This window comes from Triturus cristatus, chromosome 7 (assembly GCF_964204655.1).
Source record: "Triturus cristatus chromosome 7, aTriCri1.1, whole genome shotgun sequence".
NCBI classification, from domain to species: Eukaryota; Metazoa; Chordata; class Amphibia; order Caudata; family Salamandridae; genus Triturus; species Triturus cristatus.
The window spans coordinates 657,737,954-657,756,778 of record NC_140590.1 but is presented as its reverse complement, the minus strand read 5'-3'; the positions used below and the strand labels follow the sequence as shown (position 1 = coordinate 657,756,778).

The 18,825-nt window shown below is 47.6% G+C and overlaps 1 protein-coding gene across 9 annotated transcripts in view; it reads right to left on the bottom strand.

The window, feature by feature from the left end:
- The window catches only part of ARSG (arylsulfatase G), a 1,970,563-nt gene that overhangs the window by 69,161 nt on the left and 1,882,577 nt on the right, over positions 1–18,825 (bottom strand). For all 9 annotated transcript variants that reach the window (XM_085617295.1, XM_085617292.1, XM_085617290.1 and 6 more), the window contains one exon: positions 17,904–18,024. In XM_085617295.1, coding sequence (XP_085473421.1) covers positions 17,904–18,024 — 121 coding nt within the window. The remainder of the gene's footprint in view (positions 1–17,903; positions 18,025–18,825) is intronic.

Genomic DNA, 18,825 nt, shown 5'->3' with positions numbered 1-18,825 from the left:
CAATGGACCCATAGTTCTTAACAAACTTCCTGTAGTACCCAGTCAAGCCCAAGAAAGCTCGAACTTGAGTCTGGGTGGTTGGAGGGGACCAGTCCTTGATGGATTGTATCTTACTCTCCAGTGGTTGAACTTGGCCTCCACCTGCAATGTGGCCCAAATATACAACCTTACTCTGCCCTATCTGGCACTTAGTGGCCTTGATAGTGAGGCCTGCCCTTTGCAGAGCCTCAAGAGCCTTCTTCAGGTGGATCAGGTGATCCTCCCAGGGGGAGCTAAAGACAGCAATGTCATCAAGATATGCTGCGCAAAAGTCATCCAACCCAGTAAGGACTTGGTTCACCAGCCTTTGGAAGGTGGCAGGTGCATTCTTCAGACCAAAGGGCATCACCACAAACTGGTAGTGCCCACCTGGGGTTGAGAATGCTGTTTTGGCCTTAGACTCCTCAGCTAATCTGATTTGCCAATAGCCAGCTGTTAAGTCAAATGTGCTCAAAAACTTTGCAGAAGCTAGTTTGTCTATGAGCTCATCTGCCCTTGGAATAGGGTGTGCATCTGTCCTGGTGACAGCATTGAGTCCTCTGTAATCCACACAGAACCTCATCTCTCTCTTGCCATCTTTGGTGTGAGGTTTGGGGACCAGAACCACTGGGCTAGCCCAGGGGCTCTCTGAGGGTTCAATGACACCTAATTCCAGCATTTTATGTACCTCAGCCTTTATACAGTCCCTGACGTGGTCAGGTTGTCTGTAAAGCTTGTTCTTTACAGGCAGACTGTCACCAGTGTCCACCACATGGGTACACCAGTCAGTTTGACTAGGTATCAAGGAAAACATATGTGAAAATGATTGTAGAACCTGTCTACATTCAGTCTGCTGATGGGCAGTGAGGTTGCCTCCAAGGGTCACTCCTTCAACTGAGCCATCTTCAGGGTTCTGAGACAACAGGTCTGGGAGAGGGTCACTCTCCTCCTCCTGTCCCTCATCTGTAGCCATGAGCAAGCCCATGTCTGCCCTGTCAACATATGCTTTAAGCCTGTTAACATGGAGTACCCTGTGGGGATTCCGGGGAGTTCCTAGGTCTACCAAGTAGGTGAACTCTCCCTTCTTTTCCAGGATTGTATGGGGTCCAGACCATTTGTCTTGGAGTGCTGCTGGGGCCACTGGCTCCAACACCCATACCTTCTGTCCTGGCTGAAACTCAACCAAGACAGCCTTTTGGTCATGCCAAGCTTTCTGTAAGGCCTGGCTTGCCTCAAGGTTTTTGGATGCCTTCTCCATATACTCAGCCATCCTGGAGCGGAGACCAAGTACATAGTCCACTATGTCTTGCTTAGGCTTTTTGAGAGGTAACTCCCATCCTTCCTTCACTAAACACAGTGGGCCTCTTACAGGGTGCCCAAACAACAATTCAAAGGGGCTGTAGCCAACTCCTTTTTGTGGGACCTCTCTGTAAGCAAACAGAAGGCAGGGTAGAAGGATGTCCCATTTTCGCCTGAGCTTTTCAGGTAATCCTTTGATCATACCCTTTAGGGTCTTGTTGAATCTCTCAACAAGCCCATTGCATTCTGGGTGATAAGGGGTGGTGAACTTGTAGTTGACACCACATTCCTTCCACATAGCTGTCAAGTATCCTGACATAAAGTTGGTACCTCTGTCAGATACTACCTCCTTAGGAAACCCCACTCTGGAGAATACTCCCAGCAGGGCCATGGCCACAACAGGAGCTGTAGTGGTCCTAAGGGGAATTGCCTCTGGATACCTGGTGGCATGATCCACTACCACCAGTATAAATCTGTGCCTAGATGCAGTGGGAGGATCCATGGGACCCACTATGTCTATTCCCACTCTTTCAAAGGGGACCCCCACCACAGGTAGTGGTATTAGGGGGGCCTTTGTTGTGCCACCTGATTTGCCACTGGCTTGGCAGGTCACACAGGAGCGACAAAACTCCTTTGTATCTTCATTCATATGAGGCCAGTGAAAGTGAGGGACAAGCCTGTCCCAAGTCTTGTTCTGGCCTAAGTGTCCTGCTAAAGGAATATCATGGGCCAAGGTAAGAAGGAAGCCCCTAAATTGCAGAGGTATAACCAACCTCCTGGTAGCACCAGGCTTGGGGTCTCTAGCCTCTGAATAAAGGAGCCCTTCATCCCAATACACTTTATGGGTACCTTGAGCATTCCCAGCAGCCTCAGCAGCAGCCAGCTGTCTGAGGGGTTCAAGAGAGGGACAGGATAACTGAGCCTGCCTCAAGTCAGCCCTTGAAGGTCCCCCTGTCCCCAGAAACTCAACCTGATCAGGTTCAAGCTCTTCAGGAACAGTTCCTTCAGGGTCCTCTAGATCAGCTTCCTGGGAAGGCTGATCATCACTCTGAGGCAGGGGGGAAGGCACAGCCTTGACCCTCCTGTTCTTCTTCTTGGTAGGTGCTTGGTCCATTGTTCCAGGATCCAAGACCTGAGGTTCAGTGAGGCACTTTTTGGCCTGTGACCTGGTAACAGCAAGGACATGTGATGATATACCTAACATCTCTGCATGAGTCCTGTACTCCACTTCTGACCATAGAGAACTCTCTAGGTCATTGCCCAACAAACATTCTACTGGGAGGTCTGCACTAACCACAACCCTTTTGAGGCCAGTTACCCCTCCCCATGAGAAGTTAACAACTGCCACACTATGTGAAGTAGTGGCATTGCTGGCATTGGTCACCAGGTAGTTCTCACCTGGTATGTACTGTCCAGGGTCCACAAAGCCTGGTGTCACCATAGTGACACTGGCACATGTGTCCCTGTAGGCTTGAGCCACTTTTTCGTTAATTAAAGGAGTCTGTCTGTACTTGCCCAGGTTACTGGGGCTCACAGTCAGGGACAAATCAATGTCCCCATCACAGATCAAGACTGCCTGTGTCAGGGTTCTGTCTAAGTCAGAATCTCCTTCAGTTCCCATAGTGATTCCCACTACACCCTTTGTCTGGGGACCAACACTGCTAACAGTAGTACAGGGAGCAGGTGCCTTAGGGACAACAGTGTTGGGGGCTCCACCCTTTTTACAATCACTAGTCCAGTGAGTTGTATTCTTGCAATGATTGCACCAGGGTTTCTTTTGACCTTCTTTCTTCTTTCCCTTGGATTGTTGTTGGGACCCACCCTCCTTAGCAGTAGTTTGGGGCTCTGTTGAAGACTTCTGGTCTTTAGATTTCTGATCTCCACCCTTTTGGTCTGTTTTCTTCTGATCACCCCCTTGGCCCTGGTTCTGGTTCTTTTGCTTAACCCTGGTTCTGACCCATTTGTCTGCCTTCTTTCCCAATTCTTGGGGAGAGGTCAGATCAGAGTCAACCAAGTGTTGATGCAGTTGCTGGTTTTGACAGTTATTTAAAATCTGCTCTCTCATCATCAAATTATACAATCCTGTAAAATCAGATACCTTACTTCCCAGCAACCAACCCTCCAAAGCCTTAGTGGCACATTCAATGTATTGAGACCAGTCCTGAGTCTGTGTCTTTTGGGTGTCTCTGAACATTAACCTGTACTGTTCAGTGGTTAAGCCTAACCCGTCAACCAGAACACTCTTCAGGACTCTGTAATTTCTGACATCCTCTTCTCTAACAGTGAGGAGTCTGTCTCTGCCTCTTCCTTCAAAGGAGAGCCAGAGGATTGCTGCCCACTGGTCTTCAGGAACCTGCTGTACTTTGCAGGCTCTCTCAAGAGCAGTTATCCATTTGTGGATGTCATCCCCACTTTTGTAGGGGGGCACAACCTTAGACAGGTTCCTATTATCAAAGACCCTATCTTTGTCCTTAGGGACAATGCTGCCACCAGTGGGTATAGACCCACTCTCTCTAGGTTGCCTAGCCTTGTTCAGTTTTTCTTCCATCAGGGCTACTTCTAGCTCCTGCTTCCTGATCCTCAGCTGAGCTTCCTGCATTCTGGCCTCATGTTCCCTCCTCTGAGGGGTGGTCATCCTTTTCCTGGAGTGACCTTGAGAACCGCTAGAGGCATGAGAAGCATTAGAGTCACCTGAGCGATTCCTTTGCCTCCCAAGCCCCTGGTTAAGTCCACTGGGGAGATCCAATGGGATGATCCCATTGTCAGTCCCCAATAGCCTTAGTTTAGCTGGGCCACGTATAACACTTGGCACTGGGCTAGTTCTCCCTTCATCATCACTACTCTCTGTATCCTCTCCACTTTCCTCCTCTGTAGTATGGTTCTCATCTAAGGGATGGCTATTGGAAAGGGGTACTTCTGTAGCATCTTCAGAAGGGGGGCCTCCTGTTCCTGTCCCTAAGGGGGCTAACTGGGAAGCTTTCTTGAGCTCTCTCTGATTTTCATCATTTTGCAAGAGTTCTCTGAGCTCAGCAGAGGTAGGGTTCTTGGGCTGTTTAAGGCCTCTAAGAGTTGCCAAATGCCTGAGCTCATTCTGATTAAGGGTAGCAAAGATGGATGGTGCCCTCTGGGGGTCACTCTCAACAGAGATGGGTACAGTGGACCCCTCTGCCCCAGCCATTGCTCTTAAGTGTGGGTGGATGTGTTGCAATCTACCTACACTTGGGTTTACCTACTAAACCTATCTAGTAGTTGTAGTCAGGGTGTGCTACTCCCTTTGCTCTACAACAACTAAGTTCAGTAGAACTTATGTATATCTAATCTTGTTTTATATGTACCTACAGGTACCTATGTGATCTTTCAATTGGTAACCAAGAGATTACAATGGTAAAACACAGCAAGCTCAAATCCAACCGCTGCTCACCAATGTGAGAAGTTGGCCTGGTATATGATGCTCACTAGTTAAAGTGATCACCTTGTACCATGCCAAGCAACCCTTATGGTGTGGTTGTAAGTCAACCTTTTTGGACTAGCTGCCCTAGTGGTAGCGTAGGCTAAGCAGTCTTTGAGGCTAAACTCGTGAAGCGTGTTAAGCCAGCTGTTTTACCAAATGCAACCCCCTTTTATACCAATGAAAGGACACCACACAGATATATATTCAAAATATATATGGATTTATTTCTCAAAGTAACCCCTAGTCTCTTTATGAGCACAGGAGCACAAATCGTCAAACAAGATTACAGTAGAATACACAGAAGTTGCACTTTATATGGATAGGCCCTGGTGGCCGCTCAAACCATATACTAAAATAGTGGTATAAGTACCACGAACAGAAAAGGGAAATGGCCTAGGGCCTCTAGAATCGCTGGGCCTACAAGGAGCTAACTTCAGTTAGTGACCAGGAGGTCCACGGGTGGCGTGTGCAGAGAAAATAGTCACACGCGTGCTCCCATAGGTTTCAATGGGTGCGTAAAAAGTACAAAGTTACTGCAAAAAGGATCTTCCGGATGGACTAGGAACTCAAGATTTGGAACACAGGCACTAGAGATGAAATACTACACTTGGGCACAGGTGTGCCAGCTTTACCTCACCCACAGGAAGCGGGTGCATAGGCCTCGAAGTGCGTCGGGTTTCTTCTATCTGTTCCGTGGAGCCTGAAGACAAAGATGCTGCAGGCGGTCGGTCCGGGAGAGATGCAGTGGATCCAAGAGTGGATCGGAGATGTTGAAGACCTGTAAGCAGAGGGGACAGTGTTCACAGTCACTAGCCAGTGACCAGCGTGGCACCAGGTGGGTACCAGGCAATGTCGGGTGCAAACAGGAAGAAAGGTGTAGCTTGTCTCTGCAGCCACGTGGTCCCTGGAGGTCGACGACGTCCAGGAGTCGGTTCACGAGCTGTCCCACGCAGGCTCTCGCTGTCGGCGGTGTCGGCGACTTGATCGAAGCAAACAAGCCTTGGCAAAAGCAATTGTTGTAGGAGATGAAATAAGCTGATGGCTCTGACCAGCAAGGTCAGAGGGACTGCTCCTTTGGAGGGGAGCAAGGGCCAGTCTGGAGCAACCAGACCAGCGGTGTATTTCGTAAAGTTCGTCGCCAAGATGGCTACTAGCCAGCGGGCCAGCAACCGGTTAGGCGCGTCGAGTGGCAAAATGCAGAAGGGCCCCACGCAGATCGTGGAGATGCTGGAGGGCTCACCTTTGGTGCAGATGCTGCTCGGGTGTTGGGCTTCTCAGATCCCAAAGCACAACTTGGAGGGAGCCTCGGTTGTTGCACTTGTCAGCTTGTCGTGGTCGTTTCAAGATGGCTGGCTCCACGTGTCTCGGTGCCTCCACGGGTCTCCTCTTTTCAGGGACTGTGGATCGGGCGGTGAGAGGTCTGGAGGTCCAGGTCTTGTCAGTCTCTGGGCTCGGGCTCCGGCGGGAGGCGGCGGCAAAGCAGACGTTGATTCGCTGGATGGTGCTTGCGTTAGCAAGGTGGTCACTCCCTGACCACAGGGGAGATTTCCTTCAGTCTTCTGTGCAGCAGAATGTCGAAGTTCCCGTCTTCTTCTTAGTTTCAAGTTGATTCCAGGATGTCTGAAGTCTTAGGACACAGCTCCTACCTTTAAGCGGATTCTAGGGGCCGGACTACCTGCTAGGTCCCTCCCTATGGGTGGGACCAGGAAGGGGGGTGGTTACACCCCCAATCCTTTGTCCAGCTCGCCCCAGGCCCGGGACTGGTGTGCCCCAGGACCGGTTTGAACTGGCATATGCACCGAGGCTCCTTGTGAGCCACAGGCATGTCTGGTTTCTTTCAAGCCCTACCTGACCAATACACAAAATCCTGTCTGGGGTGGTGCATGCACCTCCCCTGGCAGGAAACCCTTTGTCCACACCTCCCAAGCTGGAAGGACTCCCAGCAGCAGGAGGGCAGACTTGTGTCTGTGGTGGCAGCATCCAATTTGTGGAGCTGAGGCTATGTCTGATTTTACCCGGGTTTCAGGTACTGTACATGTCGTGTCCCTCTAGAAGGGTGGAATGCTAACCCCGTCGCCAGAATTGGTGAGGGGTTAGTATTCCAATTCGTATGACACCTTACTCGACATGTTTTGATAAAGCCAAACCAAAGATAGCATTTAACCGCGAGGTTCATAATGAGTATATGGTATGACGATATCTGGAAACAGTAGAAGTTGTTCCGACCACTGCAGACAGGCTCAGCTCATGCCAGAGCACCATCTCACATGGAACCAAGCACTCTGCCTTCAGGATTGTTAAGGCCTGCCATAGGAGTGACTTATAGGTTACCAGGTGTCCCATTTAAGGTTAGGTATAGGTATACTACACCTAAGTAAGAGGTGATTACACCAACTTACCCCAGCTGAGTGATCAGCCAGTTGTGTCAGATTGTTAGGCCAAGCCTGGGGTGGCATAATACATGCTTCAGCCCCTGGCAGGCCTTGGGTACACCAATGCCCTGGGTACCTAGTGTACACTGGTACAGGGGCTGACAGGGTGATCCACTTCAAATTAGTTATGCACCTAGGGTGCATAGTTTTAATTTAGTAGAGAGAACAGCAGGCTGGGGGTCTGATTGGCAGGCCTGCAGCCTCAATATGTCAAAAACCAGTGAAGCAAAAAGCAAAAATTTGGGGTGACCATAGGATAGCAGACCGTACTCTCCTACAGTCACGATCAGGGTCCAAAGGCCTTTGAACCACACACAATGGTCCCTTTGGACCACACACAATGTGGGTAGCAGCAGTTGTGGGTGGATATAGCATGATACAAAATGTTAATGTTTGGCTTCCAGACGCCCCTCTATACTCACATACGACCCGTGAGTCCCAGTGGATTTTTGTGATTGTAATAGGAAATGTCTTATGGATGAGCACAGCTGTTCCTTTTGACCCCCTGACATAGCCCACATGGTACACACGGTCATATCCAAATCACCCCTGCAAAGAACAATGAGTGCCCATAGGGTAGGGTGACCAGGCGTCCCGGATTTGCCAGGACGGTCCCCGTTTTTCACCAGCTGTCCGGGCAGATTTCTAAAAATTTAGCTCATGTCCGGGTTTTTGCAGAGGGTCGACTAAAAGCAGGTGGAAGTGGGTTTTTTTGTTTTACAAAGCAGGGATAGTTAGCAGTTGTTCCAAGAAAGCAATTTAATTCACAGGGAAGCTACTGGGTTTAAAAATGTCATCTTCTGTATGTTCTTACTGCCTGTTTTGTAATTCTCTGCTGAGGAGCGCTGTCATTCTGTGTGCTCGCTTGATGTACAATTATAGTCCTTCCTCTATTTTTGTGAAATGTCCCGGTTTTTTGCTTTAAAATTCTGGTCACCCTACCATAGGGTGTGTTCCTTGGAGCAGCACTGCGTCTGGTTTGTTTAGTTTGATATAACATAGGGCAACCTCTTATTTTGGCCCAAGAGACCATTTACATTCCATGTTAGGACTTTAACCATAAGGAGACTGACTGAATGATTTTGTCCCCGTTTTCTAGATTTAGTGCGACGCCTGTGGGTCCGTTGCGCCAGGGGTAGACCTCGTGGCCCACTCTCCTCAGTTCCATTTTGACCCTCCATGGTCTGCTGATGAAGCGGTCACTGCTCCGTTGCCCACTTCCGGGCCTGCTCAGGGGTATAGAAAACAGGGTAGGAGACGCAAAAAGAACCTTAAATCTGTCTGGGAAGAGTAGCATATAAGGGATGTTAAGAGCCTGAAGCTTGTTCTTCACCTCCTCAAATGTACGACGTTTCTGTAGGACTGCTTTAGTATAGTCCAGGATTCCTGCCACAGCTCACCTCTCTTGACTATCACAACATGACCATTATAATTCCTCCCAACACTTATGAACAAACGTCTTGTTCCCTTACTTTTGATGATATTACATGCTGTTGGTAATAGCTAGCTGCAGCTGATGTTCCTTTTACAAATGTTTTACCATGCATATGCAAGGTCAGGTTTCAGGTAACACAGAAACATCCAGAAAATCCACCAGAATAAGCATCAAGCAATCGGCATAGATGACCTGAACATGAACCTTCTGGAAGACACCCCTTATCAAATTAATCCTCTGCACCTGCTCCTTGCTATAAGCAATTAGAACGTGACCTTTGTGAACATTCTAAAAGACCTTCTGGAAGACAGCCTCAACAAGTTAATCATATGTAACTGTTCTTTGCTATAAGCGATTAAAATGCGACCTTTGTGAACATTCCAAAGCACCTTCTAGAAGGCAGCCTCATTAAGTTAATTATCTGCACCTGTTCCTTGTTACAAACAATTACAATGTGACATTTATTAACGTTTTAAGCAGTTTTATTTAAAAAACATCCACACGCCTCCCCTTCGCTTAGCCTCTTTGCCTGTCACTTACCTGTTTCCTGGCTTCCAGGACTCTATCTTGCCAGCTCCCTTGATCCTCCCGCTTTGACCTCACTGCAAAGAATGTCCCGCATTAATTTCGCACCTGGGTGGAAAAAAAGTACAAGAAAAGGAGTGACACATTAACAGACTTGATTTTACTGCGTGCTGAGCTCAGTCGCAACATTGTGCTGCAAACAAAAGTAACCAGCGTTTTTGTTCAACTTGTACATACTGTTGGTAGGGCTCTGCCAGAGAGGACTTGGGTGAAGCTAACCCGTCCAAATTTGTTTGTGGGTTTGATGCTGAAATCATACTCACTACAGTTTCGAGAACTTTGATGAAGGGGCCACTACGGACAAACTCAATGAAAACAAAACAACGACAAAACTAAAGGTTGGTTGAGATTTGAAAAGCTTTCGTGAATTGATACCTTAAGAGATACAGTTAATACTAGACCAAAGCTGTATTATTTGTTTGTTTATAGGTACCATATCTGCCGATACCATTCATCAGAATGTTGTGAATGCCTTCTGCAGCGTTGCTGTTGAAAAGACGAGCCACAGTATCTTTGACTATACACTCTCTCTCCATCCCAAGCCCCTTCCCCCTAGGATTTGCCACCAGAGTAGTGTCTCCTCCTGTAAACCAAGGGCAAGTCTAGAGAGGATTTAGGAACTAGCGTCGCCTCCCCATTGGAATCCAGGCAGGTGGCTTATGACACTAGCGTTAGTGCGTCTTATATCCAGATGGGCACGGGCCTCCTAAAGAATAGTGTCCCGTCCCAGTGGTTAAGGATATGTGCCACTACTGGCTGATGAGGGGCCCCGGGAAGAGATCTCTTAACCAAAGCATGATGTGTGCACTGCACCACAAAGCAGCTAGATCATCCATTTTGGATCCCTCCACCCCCTCCAGCAGCGCAATCAGGCGTAAGTTGTTCCGCCTAGAGTGGTTCTCAGCGTCCTCGGCCCTTTCAGTGAGGACTGCAACTGAAGACTACAATTGAGAGACTTGACGTTTGAAGGTACTCACATTGTCCTTAGTTGTTGAGATCCGTGTTTCGGCCTCTGTGACCCTCTCAGCCACCTCATGGAGGTTGTGGCGTAGAAGGGAGAGATCGACCTGGAGTTCCTCCACCTTAGCCTCAACTGCCTCCTTGGAGACCTGGATAGCTGTAAGGATAGTTGATAAGTCCATAGGTTTTGGTACTGCTGTTGCGACAGAGGGGTCCCCAGAAGACCCCCTTGGTCTCAGGGACCGAGGTGACATACTGGTCCATTTCAGTTCGAGCCCCCGTGGGGCGAAAGGTGGCTTGTCACAGCCCTTAGTAAGTACCATCAGAGAGGGGCAGCTGGAAAAAGGATAAGGCAAGGCAGACCAGGGCGATCCCGTCAGCCCGAATTAATGATGGAGCCGATATATGGAGAGGGGCTCCGATTTAAGTCTCACACAACCAGGAAGTGGGCCTCCATGCCAAGCAGCTCAAGGGTCGGTAGGGTCTCGCTGAAAACCAACTCGCCGCCGCCAGGTTACACACGTAGCAGGTGGGTGGTGCACCAAAAGTCCCACACTGAAAGGGATACTCTCCACCAACTGACCCCCAGGGCCACAATACAGGGTGACAAGATTATAGATGGGGAGCCCACGTGCCATCAGGAACCACCTCCAAAAGCTGCAACTGTTCTCAAGCAGCTTCAGGTTCACAGCACTATCAGCTCCACCTGGGCAAGAGGCCCTCTGCACAGATCATGGCCAACACAACAGTGGTGGCCTGGCAGCTTCGCACGTGTATCTCCCTCAGAAGTGTCTCGAAGCTGTCTCAGCCCCCCCTGGTCACCCCCAGTTGGGGACAGCCCCACAAGTCCTCCTCAGCTGCGGCACCATGGCAGGAGAGAGAAAGGACGCACCCACTGGAGGCCTGCAGAAGTTCGAGTCCCGGGACCGGATTAGGCCCGTCCAGCCACCTGCACCAGGCACAGTTGGGGAAACAATCCAATTGTGCCAACCACTTCACACTTTTAGGCACTTTTGGCACGATTACAAAGGGGGTAGGAGGAGCAAGCACCCACACTGGACCCAACAGCTGCCCCCTTCCTCTAGGCTGACCTCTGGGCCCTGCACAGACCCCATGCTCCACCACAGTGGCAGCCAGTGCAGCACAGTCACCGTGACTCCAAGTCGGTGCAGCTGAATGCAGGGGGGGCAGAGTGAGTGAAGGAAGTCGCAGCCCTCCTGCGACCGGCAGTTGCCTGTATTCCCCTCCGGTCAGCAGGGAAAAGAGGGCTCGAGGCCAGCTGCAGCGCCATACCACTCCTGCTGCCATCATGATACATCCAGTCCAAAGCCGGCAATCGCCTGAATGCAGCACCAGCAGCCCACCAGGAGCCGTGGAAGACCCCAGAGGGGCTCGCCACATCAGCACCACTGGGGGCCCATCTCGAGTGAGGTAGGAGTGTGCTGTCAGGCAGGATAATAACGGATGTTACTCAGGTGTCAGGAGCTCTCCTAATAACCGACTGCCGTCTTGGCCTCCTTGGCCACGCCCCGCCATGTGCTACTTTTTAAATACCATACCCTCTGTCCTAGGAGATTTTAAGGCCTAACTTAGGAGTGACTTATAAGTATTAAAAGAGAAGGTTTAGGCCTGGCAAAAGGTGTATTTGGCAGGTCGTAATGGCAGTTTAAAACTGCACTACATGTTGACGTGGGAGGTCTGAGACATGTTTGAAAGTGCTACATTAGTGGGTGGCATGAGTGCTGTAGGCCCACTAGTGGCATTTAGTTTACAGCCCCTGGATGCATGTGGCATCATTTACCAGGGGTTACAAGTACATTAAATGTGCCAATTAGGTGTAGGCCTCGTGTACAGTGTTTTAGGGATAAAGACAACATGCATCATTTACCAGGGGTTACAAGTACATTAAATGTGCCAATTAGGTGTAGGCCTCATGTACAGTGTTTTAGGGATAAAGACAATCACTTTAACACTGGTTACTAGCAGTGAAGTGCACAGAGTCCTAAAGCTAACAAAAACAAACTCAGCAAAACAGGAGGGGTGAAGATAAAAAGTTTGGTGGACAACCACCCACAAGTGTGAGGTTCAATATAGCTTTCTGCTTCATGGTATTCCTCACCTTATCAGGATATGTAACTACCTGGGAAAATATAGCGGAGTCATTGAACGCCCACAGATTGTGGGGAAAGGGAACCACAGGAGTGGAGGAAGGCTTTCAGGAAGAGATTGACTAAAGACAAACCTGAGGAGACTAATCAGGAAATACTATAGAAGCCAAGAAAGAAGAGAATTAGGAAAGAATGAATTACATGAATTAATGTCTCATCAGGGAAAGTGATGTACAACCTAAATCACTAGCACATATAACTCAGTGAGAGATCCCTGACTGGATCCCAAGTTGTGTTATTAAATGTCCAAAATGTCACAGGCCCCTTCTAAAATATGGATAGTACCAGCAAACATTTGTGCCTGCGCGAAAACAACGTGGCATTCTATCACTTGCATGGAGCTTGGCCCCATGCAAATTAGGAAACATTTTGACTTTTAGCCTGTCCGGTATTACAGACCTGGGTACACAGCCAGCAATGCCTCACCTTCCTGAGACCCCCAGTGGAAGAGACATAGAGGTCAGAGGGAGCACCCAAGGCATCTCTTTATATGCTGGTGCAGTGATGCACTACACCTGCCTACCTTCCCCTCTTCAAAAGGAGCCTTTTCTGCCTCCAGTGGAAGAAGGGACAGCCCTTTCAAACTTGTATATTACAAGTGTGCTCTCCGCACGGCAGAAGCAAACTGTCAGAGTTCACATCTGTGCTGAGCAAAGCATATTATGTAGTGTTATCAGGTGCACTCTCCAGGACTCCACGGGGTGCAGCGAATTAAAGACAACACGCTAAGGCATAATTTGGGCACATATGTACCGTAACAATATCTTGTTTCACAACGTCCTGAATAGCATGGCAATCAGGAACCTGAACTCATTATTTTTTCTGAATATTTGGTCTGCCCGTATTTTACCTGCACAATGGTAAAGGATTTTTCTAGATCTGAGACAGCTTGTCGGTGAATAGTGAGATTCTAGCTACCTAATACCAATGTTGTTTTGTCCAGAAGTGTTTGTGCATGGTACTCAGCATTTTGAATTAAAAGTATAATTTTGGGGCAGATCACATATAGCTGGATTTCTCAGCCTCACACAAATTCTTACTGTCTGGTTCATAAAGTACTGTCGTTTCTTGCAGTGCTCAATTTGTTTGTGCCGGGGGCCAATGTTTTTATTTTTTGCAGAAGCCTGATGCTGAATACCGAGGCTGTTTAGTCTTGATTCCACCTCATGCATCTTAACTCCACCACCCTACACTCTCTGCTCCATTACCTCCCTATTGCAGGTTCTTTTTCAAACCTATTTTCTCTGTTTTTCATTCTTTTTCGATGGCTCTGCTCTGTGGTGTGAACTATGTAGGTGCACATCAATGTTTGGCCGGCCCTCTGGCGCTGGCCAAACATTCATGCACACTTTGCATGATCTCCACCCAGGCTGCATTACAGCCTGGGTGGAGAACATGCCCAGGCTCCCATTCCCTGGCTGCGGTGCTCAGACCAATCACAACGCTGCACTGCAGCATTGGGTTGCTATGGAGACCTTGGGAGCCCGGTTGCTTCCTGTTTGCAGAGAAGAAGCCAGGAAGAGATCAGAGAGGACGGAGGAGAGGCAGCAGCTGGCCAGCCAGCCGGCTGGCAGGTAACTTATTTTGTTTTTTACACCTCCCTCCATCCCCCCCTACTGCTGCTTCCCTGAAGCAGCCGCCACTCCTCAAAGTCCTATGCCTGATGCCATAAATACTGGGACCAACCTTAAGAGCACCTCACTTTGGACGGAGAGTATTTCTTCTCAAGAACTCTGAGGGTTCTGTGCATGATAAAACTTTGAGGGCAAGAGGTCTGCCCTCAATTATATAGTGGCAAGTGAGGAGTCTTTCCCTTATTATGTTGTGAGAAGGTAAAGATCTGTGCCTGATTATACTGTGGAAAGTGAGGAGTGTCCCTTAAGCCTATCTTAGAGATAAACTTGACTAGTCATCATTTCACTTCGGGAAGAAGGAGGCCCATGTCTAACTGCACTTTCCCAACTGACAGACAACATTAAACAAGCCCTGGCAAAGACCAAGGAGCTGGCATTGGCTGCTGAGCTTTTGGCTTTGTTAGTGCTTATATTGTGCATAGCCCTTATCAATAAAAAAAGGCTAAAAGCAAAAATGTTTTTGGGGATCAAAAAGCACACATTCCATAGTAGTCTGTGGCACTGAAGAAAACTCATTTGTGTCTGGACTTGCTTCTTGGGGGCAGAATGCTGTCAATCACAGAGAAGTCAGCCAATGGCTGAAGTATGCTCACCCACTGACCAGGCTGCATGATGTAGGAGTGAACAAAAATGTAAATGATACAATAATAGACCAATGGATTAAGATGGCTAGCTGAAAACCTCTATAAATAAGTATGTTAAACATATAATCTTATTTCAATCACAAGGTGTTGGCTGACACAGACCTAAAAATATAACCTACTAAACTTTACAAATCACAGAACGAAAACTATCAGTAAAAGTATGTAAATGACCAGCAAAGAGGGGGAAATTGTTCCCTTAAAGTGACGACCAGTTGAAACATAATTCCTCTTGAGCTTTGCAAGGCTCCATGCTGTCAAACCTTTGTCAGCAAAAACAAATATATAAATAAATATGGATACTGTATTCCGGTATAGTTCTTGCTGACAAAATTACATTATTTACAAATTACTACTGAACTAAAGTCACTTTTCGAGAAATTACTAGCAAATTGAGGAATTTAAAAAATGTGATGATTCGGGTAGCAGTGTGATTAATAGACACAGACGCCCTTGTTGGTAGTGTATTCTTAACAAATGGAGTCAGTCAGTCTCAGTCCCTAAATGAACTTAGGTAAGGGTAGTTAGTTTTGATCAACAAATTCCACAGCATACCCCACCAAGGAACCATGGGGAAGCCTTCTATTCACAGGAGGCAAAAATGTGCATGGGTCAATGTGCAGAAAATTGAGGCTGTGGTGGCAGGAGAAAAGGAGGAGCATGGGCAATGGTTGATCCCTACCTTGCAATCCCAATATGACCCTCTGCCGCACAGTGTACCTTCCGGGACACATCTTTGCATAGAGCCAGCAATGAACGATATACTCCAACACATTAGAGCATCGTCCTGATCCCAAATTATATTTAGGATGCATTGGCAGGAGCCCACTCTTCACTAGGGGCCCAATTACACAATTTGTATTGACTTTCTTTACCACAGAGGCAATAGTATGCACCCGTGCTGATGACAGTGCATTAGTAAAAGACAGTGTCTTTCACTGGAACCTGCTGTACTGCACTTAACTGCAGGAGAGTGCCTAGTAGTCCCTTGGACACTCATTCACCATCACTAGGGGTACCCTTGGGAGGTGCACTGTTTGTGTAACAGCTTTTTTGTCTCTTCGACCAGAGTAATATGGATGTTACAGGCACAATGTCAAAGTATTTCCTCATTTGCAAAGTACACTGGGGGTACAACTAATTAGCACAAACTTGGCCCCTGTAGTCCGAAGGTCATGATTAATTCCAGAAAACCAGCACTGAAATGCAATTAAGGCACTGTGGCACAATAAGCAGTACACCTGGAGCATTGGGAAACACTTTATACATATCGAGTAGCGCCCAGGCATAATGATGAGAACCATAGCATAACTATAACAGCACCTTAATGTTACTGACAGCATCTTGGCATACTGAGTAGTACTCTGACAGCGTCCTAGCAAGTTGAATAGGACCCGGGTGTTATTTGTACCATCATGGAATATTTAAGCACTACACTGTTGTCATTAACTGCACCATACTGGGCAGCACCCTGATGGTATAGGCAGCACTCTGGAATGCCGCTGACCGAGGCACCCACAGGGGGCCACTAGAGAGGTCAGCGCTCTAGTGGAGCCTGGGCACCCTACACCCCACCCGCCCCCCCTCGGGGGCAGGGACTCCGGTTGGAGTCCCCCCCTCTTCCTGCCTGGCCGTGACGCGGTGCGTCACTTCCTTGGCGTCGTGGCTTTGGGGGAGGGTATATATCCCTCCCCTACCATGTTGGCAACCTCTTTGTCGCCGTGCACGCCGTTTCCCTCCCTACCACTTACCTGGCAGTGTGGTGGTGGCAGGAGGGGGCAGAGAATATTGTAATGTTTTCCTTTTTCGTTGCAGGCGGAGTTACAGGGCGATCTGGAAGCAGGCCGGTACCAAGGGTACCTCTGCGCGGCACCATAGGGGGTGCCAGAGCCAAATCCGAGGAGTCTCAAGGGAGGGTCCTAGAAACCGTGTCGGCACCCCGCTAGTCCTTTGGGCGGTTGTGGGCCTGAACAACCGGGGGTTTGCTATGCGATGCTCCGCCCTGAAAGGGGCGTGAGTAAGAAGGTACCAACGGTCACATGATCTGGGAAGAGGATCACTAGTAAGGGCAGCACATGCGGGGTTCGCCCCGGTGCTGCCTGGCTCATCAGGCGGGCAGGCGGCCCAGTAGGTTGCCTGCCCTTGGATCGCCGGAAGATAAACCACCTATTACATAACGGTGTATGTAATAAACATGCAGCAAGTGCACCCAAACAATCTTTGTTCTGTGTTCATTCTTGCGAAATGTATATATTGTTGGAGGGGTGTAAAAAGGATACAATGACAATACTATACCTGAGCATATATGTACCATGGTGGCACCATGGGCCGTGCCAATGTCATGTGTGCTTTATATTTTGGCACTTGACTTTTGATGGTATTTCTTCTGGCTCCGCAACTAAGATGAGATATATCAGCATATAAATTACATCTATTGTTCCTTATCCTACCATATTAACTATCATGGGCCTTTGTCTGATGAGCTGCAGCGCGTCAGCTTTGCTGACAGATTTGTATTATGCACACACAATATTTTGATGGGAGCATAAATGTTTTTGCTGCTGTAGTTTAACAATGATCCTGGAGACTAATAATGCTCCTGGGTAGTGCTCCTCAAGTGGCAAATTATTTTCTTGAGCATCCCGTTGAGACAGTGCAGCGAAGTTTGATAACATCATCACAGAGTTATAGCTTAGACTGTGTAGTCTGATATGGTGCATTCTCAATCTTAGACTATTTGATTATCTCATGGGTACTGTAAGACATTGGGTTACTGGTTGAGAGCTCCTGATTGAGTCCGGAGGGGGCCCCTCTACGAACCGTGCAGGGGAGCCCTCTAAAGTTTTGTTACGCCAGTGGCCTGGTCTTGTAGATAAGTGGATTATATGTGGCTTTGGAATTCATTTCTTACCTTGAATAAAGGGTTGGGTAATTGTATGGGGTTGCAGGCACGTCTAGCAACACTCAACCACCCTCTGGAGACTTGCTAACGCACAGAAAATTGGCTTTGGTTGCTCTCCTTATCCCTGGGTAGTTTACAAACTGAAATTGCATTAAGAGACACCTTTATTTCAGGTCAGGTGATGAGCGCAGCGTTTTATAACTCTGTTCACCTCTATTTGAGTCCAAATAAAGAATTAGTTCAAAAAGTATTTGTAATTTGAACTCTCATATCTGCATTTAATATATCCATCCACATTGCAATCTAACATTTACAGCACATGTATAGTGTCAGTTTGCACCTATTTTTAATAACAAGTACATGCAGAGTATAACTTACCTTGTGTCCATCACGTGATCCTCCAAAGAGAATATCCGATGCCTCCACGCCATCGAAGTGCCTGTCGGGTGGCAGACTTGCATTTGCCAGGAACACCAAAGTGGGAAATATATCTAAAACACTGGTGAAATCAAAGTGTGATAAGACGTATATTACACACAATGTACCATAAGTCACTCAGTGCAAATTTATAAAAGTAAAGAGGATATCCAACTACTGATACAATATGTGCGCTTAACCAGAATGGAGTACATACAGTTAAAGGGTACTTCGTATAGTACTCAAATGCTTAAAAAGTATATATTGGAAAGAAAATCATTTCACTGCAACATAACACAAATTAACCTCTTTATGACGTCTTGTACACCTAACACGGCATATGTTTTCATCAATTTTACACATGTGCAATTCCCATCCTTGCCGTAGGCTTCTACATATTCCTCGTCTCTGCTTTTCGTCTTATGGATACATCCTTCAACTGTACAGTATAGAATATATTTCCTCAATTTGTTTATTTTTTTAAATGGTAATGTTTACAGTGTTAGAAAAAACCACTCACTTCAAAACTGCATGATACAACACCACAACTACCTCTTAGGTTCTTTGAAGGAGTTTCCGATTTCCAAGCTAGAACCCACTTCAGCATGTCATCAATTAGCACTCCAAAAATCGTTATGAGATGACTATCTCTAGTGCAAATCCAATCCTCTGTGAACAAAACCACAAAGAACAGCCAAAACCCACTATCTTAGCCTAATTTATTAAGAGTCCATTAAGCGCACAATAGGACACCAAAGATCTAAAAACCACACGTATTAATCATTTTGGAGATCACAAATGGCCTGATTCGCCGAATCGGGTCATTTGCAACCGCAAAAAAGCTATATTTTAATGTACAAAAGCCAAAATGCGATTCAGTAAC